Here is a 15,464-nt window from a genome sequence, read left to right as displayed (position 1 = left end):
CACAGCAGTGAGCCCCTGAAATATGAGTGGCATTCTCATCTGCAGCACCCGGCTTTATGCAGGAATCTGCAAGGTTCTCCCTATGGGACACGGAGCTGCGCGGCCCATCTGCTGTTGTCTGTTCGCACTGACCCAGTGAGGGGAGAGCCCACCCCCCAGAAAGACTGCGGGTTCTCCTGACATTTCCGCACCCCGCCACCGGGCCGCGCTTGACACAACTGACACAAACATCGACACGGGCTTGTATTAGGAGACGGGGTTTGGTGAAGAAGGTGAAGGTAAAGAAACGTCCGTACAAACGGGAGGCGGGACTGTAGCCCAGGCGGTGTTCATGGCTTTTAAACCCACTTCAGAAGGGCACCGCATTGGTGTAACTGAGTAACAGAACAGCGCACTGCTCTCCGCTGCCTCCAAAATACACTTTCAGATGGCAGACAAATAGCCTTTCCTCAAGCCTCGAACAGGACTTGGCCGGTTACATCTCAAAATGCAAGGGGCATTTCTCTTCCGCTGCTGGATTCACTGCTGGCGTCAAAACGGCAGGGAAGAAAAAGAAAGCTCAGAAATGTGCACATCCCTTTTTCTGACGTCCTTGCTGCGATTTCCCAACGCGATGGCACTGGTACATTAAAAAAAAAAAACTGTTTCCCTTATGCAATAACCAAAAAAAAAAAAAGAAAGGCAGCCGTTCTCTCCGTGCACAGACAGGGGCTCATCCGGCCGCTGCAGCTGACAGACTGTAGGTCTCCCGACGAAACGGGAGCTGGGCGGACCGTCCATCCCAGAGCACTCGCTCCCGGCGCGCATTGCCCGGGCCCAGAGTCCCAGTCCGGGACGGGTCTCGAAGCGCTGTATTGTGATCGTAAGAAGAGCCCTCCCCTCCTCTTTCCACCCTCTCGCTGTCGGAGCCGCGCACACACACACACACGCACGCAGCGCATCCGCTTCGCTCCCCCATTGACGTCAGCGACCCACCACCTGACCGCGCCGAGACCAACCAGCGCCGCGCCTGGCTTCTGCAATCTTTCACCAAGTGGCTCGCTTCACCGCCGCCGCCGAGGAAAGAAAAGACACCAACCTTGCGAATAAAGCAGCAGAGAGGAAGACCCGAAGACCGTCTTATTTTTTCTTTTTTTTTCCTCCCCCTCAGATCCTTTTTTTTTTTTTGTTGCTTTCCACCTCTTCCCACTGGATCTACCGTTTTGCAGCCTCGCGTTATGGATACTATCATGGTACTGGCGGACTGATTATCCGGGGGGGAGCGAAAAGCAGGGAGGAAAGAAATTTAAGGGGAATCTGTTGAGAGATTGGACCACAGTTGTCACCCCCCCCTCCCTTTCCCTTTCCCCCTTTCCCCTTATTTTTCCTCTCTCTCTCAGTTTTCTCCTTTTATCTCTTTTCTCTCTGTCTGTCTCTTCTCCCCCTCCACCTGACACATTTCACCCAGTTCCTGGGTCAGCTGCTCGTGGGTTGGAGAGCCATCCATCCGCGTTTCTTTAACCCCGGTTCCCCATTGACCGGCGGCTGGAGCACCCATGGATTTCAATAGCGGATCGGGTGGGGGCAGCGATCTCCACAACAATCGCCAGTACCAGTCGGAGGAGAGCAAGCCCTTGCTGGGCGAGATGTCCGCCCTGGGTCCGGCGGACGGGAATAAAATGGGGGCAGTACCCTGCCGGAGAGCCTTGCTCCACAGTAACGGGATGAGGTATAAATTGCTCCAGGAGGGCGATATCCAAGTGTGCGTCGTCAAACACCCCAGGACCTTTTTTAGCAAGATCCTCAGTTCCAAGTTCTTGAGGAGATGGGAGCCTCATCACCTGACCCTCACGGACAACAGCCTGACCTCTGCTACAGTGAGTACTGCATTGCTCCGAAAGGGCATTTCTTCATTCCCGGCAGCCAGGCTGGACGTGAGTCCATCAGTAGCATTTCCTTGGGTCGGTGCACTTGCTCAGAAAGGCTCAATTACCTGCAACAGACCGTCACCGGGCTTTTGTTTTTTCGCCTGCCGTGCTTGTGCGAAAAAAAAATAGCTTGATTTTGTTGTTGTTGTTGTTGTTGTTGTTGTTGTTGTTGTTTGTGGATGCTACCTTAATACGAATAATTATGCGGAGGTATCGCCTAGACGTTACACATTTTCGTTCGTGTTGCACAGTAATCGGGAAGAAAATTCACTCATTTTCATTTGTGAACACCCCGCACCCATTGTGGGGAAAACGGGAGCTGAATTCGCTCGTGTTTAATAGTTATTTGTTTATGTTTAAGCTTGAAAACCAAAACGTTTTGTTTATGTATATATATATGTGTGTGTGATATGAGGGATGGGGGTTACTGGAAGACATTTTCTGTCTTAGCGGAAGATGGGGTATTCGGCCTGGTTTGTATTACAATGTGAAGTCGCAATTGAAGGTGGCGGACAAGTATCACAATTAGCTCATTTAGACGGCAGTGATGTACCAGAGTGTACTGGGGTATATTTAAAAATAAACACCCTTTTGTTTTTTAATATTGACAAACCCAAATGTTTAAAATTGCTGTCGAACGGTAAGAGATCATGCGGTACAGTACAAGATGAGACGCACGATTGCAACAAGTTTTATATACTGTAATCTTCGGTTATTGCACTATGCTGATCTCTGTTTCTGAATGTGGCTGAACACGGATAACGCCAAAAGACAGAACCAGTGATTTCATTTCCTGGATTTTTTTTATTTATTTAGAAATGCAACATGATGGTGGCGGGGGTAAATCAGATTTCTGCTGTTGAAGCAATCTGTCAGTGAAGCATGTTGACCGGAGCTGGGAATTGTGAAAGCAGAGATTTGGGACACATCAGGTGGCCTGCTGTTGTATATTAATATAATGGATACTGATACTGGTTTCAGTGGATATGTTTACAAATATCTCATTAAATAAACAAATATGTTTACAAATCTTTCGTTCTAGGAACAACATTGCTGCGATTAAACAGGGAAACGTGGCGTTCACAAATGACAGCCTTCCACAAGTCTTCACTGCTTTAGTGACTCGGTTTAGACGTCTAAATTTGTCACGACAGGTGAAATTAGCTTGGAGATTGTCACAAACTGACGTACCTCTATTTTTGCGAAAGTTGTTTCATCACTATTGATGCCAAAACCTGGGTTTTTGGATTCAAGTGTTAAAAATCCTTAAAGGCAAAGACCACTTAAGGGGCTCCTTCGGGGTCGACAGCGAAACACGAACCGAGTGGAAAGCGCACTGCCGCTGTGGTTAACCCTGAATCTGAAAAATGAGGCACTTTTTACACAAAGAGTGGTAGGAGAATGGAACAAGCCATGTGTCAAAACAGATACTCTGGCTTCTTTCATGAAACTGAGATTACTCGGTTACTTGCAACCAGGTGGTCTGAATGATCCCCCTCTTACTTAAAACCTTTAGGTTCTTTAATATTTGGTTACCTTTTTTTTCACCTTCCACTAAATAAATGCCAAATTCATTGCTTTATTGTGAAGATGTTAGGCTTGCAAGTTCTGTTTTACTACCCTTCCTCATGCACCCACATAAAAAAAAAAATTCATTTAGAGTAAAATGCGCTCTGACGTGCATAGAGTCCCTGGGTCTGAAATTCTTGTTCTGACTTGTGCTTGATGCCTTAGAATGTACCTTGAAGTGGGATACATAGTCTTCCGTCTGTGCAAATGGGGCAGAGACAGAACATGGGGTGAGTCGTTCTGTATACAGTATGTACTGTAGATACCCTCAGTAGGACAGCCCAATTCCAGTCCTCAGCAGATGCTGTCCAGTCAGATTTTATAGGCCTCCTTAAAGCTCCAGCTTCTTCAGAACAAGGGAAGACTTCAGCTTGCCAATTAAAGCAAATAATGAGCTCAGCTAGGTAATTAAGGGCTCAGGTGACAGAAAGCCAGACACCCCGAAAAAGGCTCAACAGCCAAGCTGTTTTTTCACCTTTTTGATTCTCAGCATGGAGTTAACCTTTACCTGTCCCCTTGAGTTCAATTAGCTGGTGGCAAGACAACGAGAATCCCTCTGGCCCTCCAGGACGGAAGCATTGCTCTCTTGACCCACAGATAAAAAAAGGAATAGTGGTAGTGTATTACAGGCAGCAATACAACATGCCCATTGCAACCCCAAGCACAAAACTGAGCATGCACAAACACACCTGGTGTGGCAGCTGTGTGGAAGAGCAGAAGGTGATTCTTGTGTGCCTGCACACACCAGGCTCAGGTTTGGGAAGGCTGGGATGCCCTCTCTTATTCCTGGAGGGATAGTGTGTCTGTGGATTTGTCAGGTCTTTTCAAAGCACCAGCACCTGGAGAACTGTGTGAGGTTGTTAAACTGGCCAAGTTAAAAACAGAAACGAGCTTATTTAGATTAGGAGCTGATGTGCAATGAAAAGCTGCTGATTAATAGCATTTCAGAGAGTTTTGGTTTTGAGATAAGGTTTCAAGATGCAGTGAAGGATTTGTGTGGGCAGCTGCCACACCTTTTTAAACTCGATGAAATCATGTGATTCATTGGATTCCCTTTAATTCAAGGAATATGCTTTAAAATTTCAGTCATTTGTGAGCTCAGTACTTCTGTGAATATGAGGGTGTATTAGATGTTGTTTTGATCTACATAATAAGAACAACAACCTTCAATTTACAGAGAATCTTTAAAAGCCCAACCAAAAACTTAAATAGAAGTCTCCACTGATTATAAGCCAAAGTGGAAAAGTGTTTTTTAAAAGAGTTTTAACCACCGTTGCAGTCCAAATCTTCTCTTTTTCCTGATATTTAGAATAGTCTTGGGGGCAAACTGTAAACCAATAGATGATTAATGTGCAGAAGAGCAGAGCCTTGTATGTGCTGAACTCAGTTCAGTGTTTTGAAGCTTTGGAGGAAAGTTAAATGACTGCCTATGTTCTTTTTTAGCCTCAAGAAGGGCAACTCATGTTTGAATAAATAGAACTGAGTGTTGCATATTTTTTTTAAAATAGCAGCACAAATTTCTTTATAATTATCTGGTCCCTAGAAGATAAGAGCATTTACTGTTTTCTCAGCTTTGGATGAGCAAAGAAAGTCTTTGTTACAGGCAGCAGTTATAAAAGTCAACTCTGTCACGTTGCTAATGTGAGACCCCAGTGGCAAACCAAGCCACTGTGTTTTGGACCCGGTTAGGAGATTTGATATCAGTGCCATCAGCTGAAAACTGCAGTTATTCGGTTATTTCTTACATTTTTAGGATTTCCATTCTCCTCCTAAAAGCTAAGCAGCTCGTGCAGCACGACGTATAGCGTAGTTTATGGGTTAAGGGGATATATGATTATTTTTTTATCAACTGGTAAGGCTTAGGGGTTAATGTGTAAAGTTATTTTCAGAATATTTTGAATTCAGTAAGTAGTGAAAAAAGGTTTGGTGAAGCAGACAGAAGTTTTTGTTATTCTAAGATTTACTAATGGGAAGTGGTCAGTTCCCTGCTTCATCCTGGATTTGTTTCTGCTGTTGGTGAAAGGGTTTTTGGGTCTTGTTAGGGCTGTATGTCAGAGCGTTTGGGAGATGCCAAGAACTAAATGACTGTATAGCTCAAAACCATGTGGTGAGTCAAGTGAAACCAGTACATTCAAAGCTCTTCTATCAGTTTGTAGGTCACAGTGTCTGTGGGAACCTCTGTAGCTCTGTGTCTTCTGTCAAATAAGGCAATCAGCTGTAGACTAGTTGTTGTGATGCTCTGTGGCTGTATTGTGTAGAAGAATCAATGTCGCCGCTGTAATTCAAGTCAAAGCGTTATAGCACTATTCTGTCTTTATTAACAGGCCTCAGAAGCTTATATGGAGGGTGTATCATTGAGCTCTTCACTGTGAAAAGTTTACTCCACAGTAATTTGTAACTTCTATGGTAGTCTGGGGGAGTTGTGGCTGTTTGCGGGGGGATTTTCCGTCAAGTGGAGTTGTTCAACAGAATTTCAGGAGCTGGTCCAATTGCGATCTCACACTTTCGCTCTCATAATTATCGGCACTCGCCTCAAGAGCAACCTTTGCATTGCGTCTTTTCTCACACCGAGCTGGAGGTGTGTTTTCCGTGTCTCGTCTCGTGGGCGCGAGCGACCGCACACAGGAGCGAGAGAGAGAGAGACTCCTCCAGCCCTCCCACACTCGAGTCGCTCGGCTTTTGGCACTTCGCGGGCTCTGCACTAGGGGAGAGATGCGTTAGTACCTGCAAGCTCACAGGAGGCTCCGGAGCTCAGTGTGAGGAAGCCCTAGCTGACTAATCCCACCCCACCCTAGCCAGTGCTCCGCCAACTGTGTGCCGCCGTTTGGGGAATCCTGGTCAGCTAGTGACGGGATCCAGGCCCGGCCTCGTGATCAAAGCGCTCAGCGTGCACTCGGCCAAGTGCCTTTATCGTTTGAGTCACCTGGGAGGGAGGCTGAGTGTTCCGCTCGTCTTGGAGTTCTGGGTGCTCCGACTTCAGAGCTGCGGCCTTCTGTTGAGCTCTTGATCTGATCGCTTCTCCACCCCACACGTGGAGAGACAGACTTGTTCGAGCAGCGTTGGGCGGTTTAAAATAAATCTGGGTCTGTTTTTCAACAAGAAATGGCACTTTAACATCAAGTAAAAGATGTGGCTAAACCCGTCCCCTTGTCATAAAAAAGGAGATTGCAGGTGGAATTAAACTGGAGACAGAGAGGTGACAGATGGCATGGTGCTGCTTACCCCTACAGATACAGTATAAAGAATAGCATGATTTTTTTAAAGAAAGGGTGTGGGGTTGTGGTGATGCAAGTAGGAAAGAGTCCTATTCCTGCAGAAGGGCCCAACATTTTTTTACAGTAGCTATAGATTGCTCTTTACAGTGACGTGCTTTCTTACTTGTCTGGACACTTTTTATGTCACGCCTGTCGATTGATCTGAAAAGCAAAATCTCTTTCCTGTAATGTACCATGTTCCATAGGCCCAGATCTCCTCCAGCTTGTGCTTCATGACGGAGAATATCATTGCGTTGTTTGAGTTTCTGTTTCGGGTTTTTCTCTATGTGCGCCAGAGGTGTATTGGCACAGTGTTTAAGGCGTGTTGTAAATCACAAGTCATGATGTAGTGGCGTAAGTTTTTCTACGCAGCAGTCGTGACAAATGCGTGAGTAAGTCACAGGACATTCATTAATTGCCTGCAAAAAGGGGAAGTGCCAAGTTCACAAAGGTGACATCTTTCAAAGACCACAACAGAGGTTGCTAACAAGTTAACACTACTTCAGCCCATCTAGCCCATTTGGTAGTTAGTAGCTAATTGATCTACAGATAACATCAAGATGTTTCTTGAAGGAAACCAGGGTATTGGCATCATGGCTGCATCCCAAATGCCCACAACCCCGAAGTGGAGCAGAGGACGGTTGTGATCCATAGACCTGTGGGCTACAGAGCCAGCACGTTTCTGCTGTGCCACTCTGCTATTCAGAATGTATGTGTTAGAAGTGGGATTCGAAGCCATACCTCCAGGGGAGACTGTGACCTGAACGCAGTGATTTGTGCTGCTCGGTGAATTTAAAGCCCTGAAATTCACAGATTAGCGTGATGATCTGTGTTATTGAGATTCTAACTGAAACTTTATGGACTATTCTTTAGCCACTTGAATTGTGGACCTGACAATTTTCTTTGATGTTAGAATTACAAGCAAGTGGTGGGGTTTGTAGGTTGTAGTCTACGGCATACATTCTTGCAATGCTGTCTGTAAAAATGCTTCTAAAATAGAGTATATCACCCTGCATATGTTTTATATAGGTACACTTTTCTAGGCTAGGGCAAGTGCCTGTATTTTACTGGTTACCATCATTTCTGCAGTTTACTTTACTGACATGTTTCAGTCTAATGAATAAAACAAATCCAGGCAGATTTGCTGAATTTTTTCGGGGGACCATTTTCTCACAGTGGTTGGTGTTTCGAATCTGACTCAGTGATTGTTCATTTTCAAAATACTGCGGTGGTGTAACGCAGGAAGAAAACCGAAAGCAGGCCGCCTGTCTCCTAGAGCAGCCTTCACTGGGCCGGGTGTGTTTAAGTAGCACTACGGATTTTGAGATTGAGAGCTCTGCCTGCACATCTGGCAGTTTATAACCCTCACAGAGTTAAAACTGACAGCTGCTGGAGAATCACAGGATCACGTGATGATATGGAGAAAGAAGATTGAATACGTGATGTCGCTGAATGTGTGAATGCAATTTTTTCCTCCAGACTGCCGTGGCACAGTGTACAGTCACATGCACTGTTCTTGGCTGTGAGGGAGACTGGAGGAGACTGGTTCTCCATTTTGTTCAGCTGTCTTTGTTCTCTCTCTCTCTCTTGCAGACTTCTGCTCCTCAGGCTTCGGGAGCCCAGCAAGCACAGCGTTCTTTTCCTGTTGTTACTTGTGCCCTGATACGGCTTGCACTGCACTGTACAGATGAATGGGTTATTAACCCTTCATTTCTCAGTCGGATGAAAACACCCCTTTTACATCTGCCCTGTAGTTAGGAATAATAGCGGAGATGCAATAGGGAGTTGTAGTATCACGGAGCATTCAGGATTGTGTGTTATCATGTGTGTGTTCTTTGATCACAGGATTGATCCAGTACCCAAAGAGAAGATCATATCGATGGATATCAGCATCTTAAGTTCAAAATCGATGAAGGCAAGATGGGATGGTGACAAGCCCCCCAAGTTTTCCATTAGCAAGAATTCACCCTCTCCTGAGTGTGGGTTTGTTATACCTGGTTCAGAGGTTACATGACAGATTGCTCTGTGTAGCCTGTATTGTTTCAGTGGTTTCTGGTAGTAATGTATTCTCAACAAGCAACCTGGAGTAAAAGGGTCAGGACCAGAGACGTTTACCATGCTTCCATTGTATCTCAGGTGAAGTGTGTCGCCCAAGATGTCCATGTTGACACAAGAATGGACAATGAGACATTTTCTTAGGCTTTAATCATTGCCTCTAGTTTCATTTAGCACTTCAAAACAAACATAAAGGTAGATACTTCAGGGTATGACAGAGTAGCATGGCAGGATCTGTGACAGGAAAGAGCTAAACTGTGTTGTTGTGGCTGGTTTACCTATTCTAGTCTGTCATTTCATTCTTTCCAATGATAACATTCCCGAAGGTATTTTTGATGCTGAACATCTAAGGAATGATGCCCTCGTACGAGCTCGAATAATTCAAGATTTCAGAGATCTGTGGCCATAGTGATAAGAAATGGTTTTTTTTTTCGTGTGTGTCAGTTCCGCAACGCTGATAACTTCATTGTACTCCGGTGTCTTGATCGTCTGTTCTCGTCTTATCTGTTGTACGGTCTCTGTTGGTGTATATTGACTACTGTAATGCTCTACTTGCTGGGGTATCTAAATCTACTTTCAACAAACTGCAGTATGTTCACAATTCAGGAGCCAGGATCTTGACCAAGTCTAGTGCAAGTGATCACATTACTCCTATCTTGGAGGCCTTGCACTGGCTTCCTGTCACATTCCGTGTAGACTTTAAAATCCTCATGCTCACCTATAAGGCTCTGCATGCCTTGGCACTTCAGTACCTGTCTGAACTATTATCGCCTCGCAATCTTCTCTCTTCTAATTCCGGTCTCCTTACTGTCCCTCAAGTCCATCTACATTGTATGGGTGACAGGGCCTTCTCCTGTTATGCTCCCAAGCTCTGGAACTCTCTGCCCAAGGATATCAGAGATTCACCTTCGAGTCAAATCCAGACTCAAAACCTTCTTCTTTCGAAGAGCCTTTACTTAACTGGTTCCATTCTTTATCCCTCTGCTTTTCCTAGTACCACCATCCGCGGTCTCCTCTCTATATTGTAATTGTGTTTTATCTTGTGTATTCTTTTTTTATTGTTGTTCTCATTCTGTAAAGCGCTTTGAGAAGCCACCTTTAAAGGTGCTATATAAAATAAAGTTTATTATTATTATATACTAGAATGGACAGTGTGCGCTGAATGAGAAATCCACAATTACAGAAGCTCTAAGCCATTTGTGTTCAGGCAATTATGAGACCCAAGCTGTTGGGAGAACAGTATCTTTTCTCTGCTCTGAGGATGAACGGTGATGAAGATTGACCAGTTCAATCAGATTGACGTGTTTGTGCACACTTCGCAGGTAAGGTTGAATTAGAGCTGTCGCCATGTGCATCATGTTGAGAAGGAGATCAGAAAGTCTTGTTCTCAGGTTTTTTTTGAAAGAAAGGTAAATAAATGTTTATTTTTAAGGTTGGCGTTCAGATGCAACAAGTTTTATGTTCTGCAGTTTAAAAAAAAAATTCAGAATCTTTTGGTGTGAGAACGTACATCTATCTTGGAATTAACCAGGGTTCTGAGATGGTATTTTAGTATTTGAAACTTGTTTTTGCTTTGTGTGTCATTTTGTTGGTTTAAGAGTGTGAATTTAGCTTCATTTTAGCTTTGTGTGAAGGACAACTCTGATACTCCGGGCAGAATTTCTTGCCCTAGGAAGCCAATGTCTTTTCTTCACTGAGACAAAAGATGACTACGTGCTTACATATAAGATTACCAGACTTTCTTCCTGTAGTCCTAGAGCTAATGTTTGCTGCATGACTAGTTCTTCTCCTTTGCTGTCCCGTAGAGAGTAGGTACACACAAGAACCTCATTTATACACATTTTGAAGTTCACCACACTACACTTAAAGTGCCCAAGTGTCTCAGATTATCGCTGGACTCCAAAATGCACTGAGAAGTGAAATAAAATTGATCTTGCAACTGTATAGACCAGGGTTTTCTGTCTACCAGACTGGGTCATCAAATTAAAACAATTAACAATTTAAATAGAAATTTTCTGAAGGTTTTTACAGCCGGTCACATAAGGCATTCACTTCATTTATGGTCCTATAGTTAGCTGCAAATCACCTTGGAGCCTGGATAAGATTATTCCAATTAGCAGTTAATAAAATAATGTGACCAAGAATTTAACAGAGAACATGGCTGGAACAAAATTCACTTTGTACTGTATTCAAAATTAGTGCAGTTATAAGTGATGCAAGATGAAATTTCTGGCCACCAGAGAAGACGAGAGAAATCTTTTGAATGTCATCTATTCGTGGGAACTCAACAGATCTCTGGAGGGCCAATAAAACAGTCAAACCAATTATAGAAATTTGCATAATGTAGTTCTAATTGGGTAGCTAGTCTGCATTTTGGTGTATTGGCAAGCCTTTGGAGATGCTTAGGCTTATTTTAGTTAAAGAATATTTCATTTACCTTCTGATGCTAAATTAGGGCTTGCTTCTATGCAATAATGAGGGCATAGTATTCAATCCCCCGCCCTGTAGAAAAAAAGAAATTGCTCTGGGCATAAAGCATTTGGTGGTCCATTAGCTTTGCAAGTCTTATGTGTTTGGCCAGGTAGGCAGTCTCTGACGACAAATACAAAACAAAGGGTGTTTTACATACTGTAAATGCTTCTTCTCCTGTGCTTTCATAACAAGTCATTGGCGTTAATAGGGCCGCAGATGACACGCACCTCTTTCGGCGTGCGTCTCTTTATTTAGTTTTATAACCTCAGTGTTGTCAGCAAGCTGCCTTGCTGGGCTGTGCTTTTATCTTTTTGTTATCAAATAATATAGCCCATCAGCTGTTTTCAGGTCCAAAGATGACTGATACGACAGCGCTGGTGGAAAGAAGCGCAAATGTCGCCTTTAAAAAAAAAGGGAAACAAATTTGAAAAAAAAAAACTGCGCGGAAGCTCTAAACCACTTGTTGTTTCAGTTTTAATAACAGCTTTTTTTGGGGGGGGTCGTTGTCTGTTTGCAGTCCATATTCAGTTTTCCCAGGGCTGGTGACGTTAATGGGGAAGAGGGGAATGGTACCGTAGAGAGAAGAAGTAAAAAAGTATTGGATGTCCCGTTTGGCTCGGGAATGTTTTTTTTTTTCGTCTTTCCCGTTTTCCTTCAACGGCTACTCTTTCTGTTTCATATCGGGGAGTTACGGTCCGTTCAGCAGAAAGTGTGCGTAGGCTGAGGGGCTGCCTAATCTCAGACTCTCCAGGACTCATGGTTCTGCTTTCTCAGCCTTTGGCTATGATGAAGGCGATTAGAGAAAGGTCTTTTTTTTTTTTTTTTTGGAGCTGGTACTGCTGGTGGTGGTAGACAACAGTCTAAGCCTTTTCTAAACCAGGGCTTTTGTTAAAAAGACAAAAAAAAAGAGAAAAAGATGTTGTTTGTCACTGGATTCCAGCCATTTCACACGACACTCTGTTAACTTTATTCCCATGGCAGTGAGCAAACAATCTGATTGAGTTCACTGGAAACTGTAATATCCTCATTAGGCCTTGGACAACATTTTCAGGATTGGCAAAGAAGGTTACAGAAGACAGAATGAAAAGAGCCTCCTGTTTTCATGAAACGTTTCTCATTGTCTAATGGGAAGAATAAAATATTTTTCCATTAAAAACAAATTGTAATCTAGATGTCTGTTCAAGCCAAACAACGTCAGCTCGCTGGAAATATATTTTGTTGTATAATTGTAGCCTTTTCACTCTATGAACGTAAAGGAATACCGATTCGAGTAAATAGGGTCAGGAAATGACATTCAGATTTACATCGTTTATATCAGGCCCCAAAGTAATAACAGCCTAATGACTAATTGGGTTATTCCAACACCTGCTCTTTTGTTAAATTCAGATAGTAACCTGGAAAACATTTTTACTTCTTGGTTTGTTTGCCTATTGGAAAAAAGTTTCCAGCTATTTTTTTCCCTTTTTAAATGTAAATATGTCTTAAAAACTGGGGAAAGGCATCTACGTTTATTTAAGAAAAACCTGAAATCTCACATTTACTCGTAATCCTTTTAACTACAACTTTCCCGACCCCCCACCCGTCATAAGAAAAGCTTCCAATGGCTTATTGGGAAAAGAAGAATTTTTTCTTCGGATCTTATGCTGGTGGGTTAGACTATTTTTCCACTGCTTTTGTTTTTTGCCTGTGGCAAACTCTATATCCTATTACCTTTGTGACAAATACATTTCTCCCTCCTTCAAGCTAGTTACTGCGAAGTCGATGATGCTATACAACAGGTTCCAGTTACGTTGAACAAACTGGAGTCCAGTTATTTGTATTTGTATGGGGCGGGGGCGTTTTTGCTCTTGCCTGGATATGATGTTAGCAAATACAGCATCATTAAAGTTCTGTGGAAGACTTACAGGATGTGAGTCAGCAAGGGGGGAAATAAGTTTGACATCCCTCCGATAGGAGTTTAATCTTTTGTGTTTTATCACAGATTTGTCTTGGTCTTTTTTGCACTCCCAGCTGATATTTTGGATTTCAGTTCAAGCTGTATGACCTTGATCTTTCAGTGTTTTTTGTCATCTTTCTTTAAATTCAAGCCCCATAGCCTTGAAAGTTTAGCTGTTTTCTTCAGATGGGGGAATCCCAAGCACTTGTGAAAAAAACTGGGTGGCTTATTTTATTTTGTACAGGGAGGTGCAGGGACAATAAGGAAATGGGTATTCAAAAAAATAAGTGAAGAAAAGAAATAAGAAGAGGGGCTTGTGAGATGGTAGGTGGGACAAGTCCAATGCTCTCAGACACCTTTTAAATTTTGACACTCATTGAATTTTTCCCTGAAATAGGAACCTGTGCATGTGACTTTCCATCTGCGTTTTGGGTCAGAGTAATTACAATTTATCTGCTCAGTGAAACATTAATTGGCCTTGATCTACTGTACTGTGAAAATGAGAGCAACGATAAATGAGATTGTGTTCTTATTTTGAGGCAGAATGGTGGTTTTTCACTGTAGCTGTTGAGGGCCTTGAAAAATCTGATAGTCATTGTCATTCCCTGTCATTTCCTCTTAAAAGCTGTACGCATTTAAATATATCCAAATATCATAGTCTAAATTTAAAGTGGTACTCTCCAGCTCTGAGATCTGAGAGCATTGTGTTTCCGCTCAACTGCCAAACCTCAAATCAGGCCTGACTCTTCCCCAGCTCTGTCTTGCTCCACGGGGGTGTAAATACGTTCTATCAGCTGAGCTCCGTCAGGCCACTGTGCTGGATTAGTCAGGATAAGAACAACACGACTGGAGTAATGATTGCTTCGTCACTTTTTAGTAAATCTCACACAATCAAATTGAGCTACAGTGTATAACTCTTATAACTCATGCTGCTATGATATAAAGTTTGGGATGAATGATGGCAGCCAAATTACTTAACCCTTATCTCAGCAACTCTTATTTATAATCCTTCCTGACATCACTTCTCAGATACAAAAGAATAAAAAGGCCCCTTTCTTCCTGGCAAAACTTTATTCTGAATTTGAAAATGGTGAACGGTAGACAAAAAGATTCTTTCAAAAAGTCCACTTTGTAGGAGGCGTGGACTCGACTGTTTTTGGGATGCCCTTAGAAGCTCTGATTTAAAATCCTTGCTAGCTTGCATGCGTTTCTAAAATTAGGAGCAGATATTTATTTATTGATTCTTTGTCCCTGGTTTGTGCTCCAAGGTGCTACTGCATGTGCCACATGTTCTTTGGAAGTACCTCTGGACGTCAGGATGGATGTCTCCAGTGGTGTGATAAAAAGCAGAGCCTGAAAAAAAGCATGACAGTACTTCCTGAACTGAAAATGTGACAGTTCATTTGAAAGTTTCTTCCTGTACCATATACAGTACTTGCACCAAAGTTAGAAGTGGCAGTTTGATGTTCAGATTAAGGTACAGTAGATGGAGAAGTTGATTGCTTTCCTGTGGAAGACCATTTTAAGATTGGGTGTTGTGAGATGCCAAGATTACCTCTGGTTGATGCGAATCATGTTTTTATGACTGATACACATGTACAGACTCTCAGATGTTTGTAGAATATGGCAACAAGAGGCCTACATGAGCAAGGTCCAGTCAGAAATGAGCACATTCTTCGCTTCACAATGTGAAGGGAAAACTGAGAACCTTTGGATGCAACTGCAGAGACCCTCGTTTTAGATTCTGAGTGTGGTGCATTGTGGAGAGCAGCGGACCTGGGTGTTTAATCCCCTGCTCTTGGGCGTCTTTCACAGGAAGCTGTGCTGTGCAACAAAGGGTAGAGGCGGTTTCTAATTAAATGCCAAAGTGTCAGAGATATCCTTGATTCGATCATAATTGTAGTGCTTGACTGCCTGAAAGTGCTGTAGCAGATCATTTCTCATCTTGAAAAAAGGCCCACCAGCACATTGATTGTGATAGTGAAACTAGGGGAATTTCACTGTGACCTTGCTTGTTGTAGGTGTAACATAAGCAACAGAAATATTCACCTTCTACCTCATCTGCAGACCAGCTGATATTAAGCAAGGGCTTTATTATTAAACGTTGTATTAAAATGCTGTTAAACATTGAGTGTGAGGATGTGGCTGTCATAATTGTGATGAGCACAGTGAGTGGAGTTTTCTTTTTTGTTATTTAGATGAAGTTTAAAGGAAGAGCTTTAGTGTTCTGAGAAAACATGATGAAACACCTCTGTTGGTTTTGGGCAGCTA

General features: G+C 43.1%; 1 protein-coding gene across 2 annotated transcripts in view; it reads left to right on the top strand.

Moving 5' to 3' along the window:
* The window catches only part of cmip (c-Maf inducing protein), a 76,134-nt gene continuing 60,670 nt past the window's right edge, over window positions 1-15,464 (top strand). The window contains exon 1 of one of the 2 annotated variants that reach the window (XM_015368030.2): window positions 1-1,856. In XM_015368030.2, coding sequence (XP_015223516.1) covers window positions 1,536-1,856 — 321 coding nt within the window. In that variant the 5' untranslated portion in view covers window positions 1-1,535. The remainder of the gene's footprint in view (window positions 1,857-15,464) is intronic. The other variant, XM_006641169.3, reaches the window with a different exon arrangement.

Source organism: Lepisosteus oculatus, chromosome 20, assembly GCF_040954835.1.
Source record: "Lepisosteus oculatus isolate fLepOcu1 chromosome 20, fLepOcu1.hap2, whole genome shotgun sequence".
Lineage (NCBI taxonomy): Eukaryota > Metazoa > Chordata > Actinopteri > Semionotiformes > Lepisosteidae > Lepisosteus > Lepisosteus oculatus.
The sequence above is the reverse complement of the archived record's forward strand: the minus strand, read 5'-3'. Positions and strand labels throughout refer to the sequence as shown.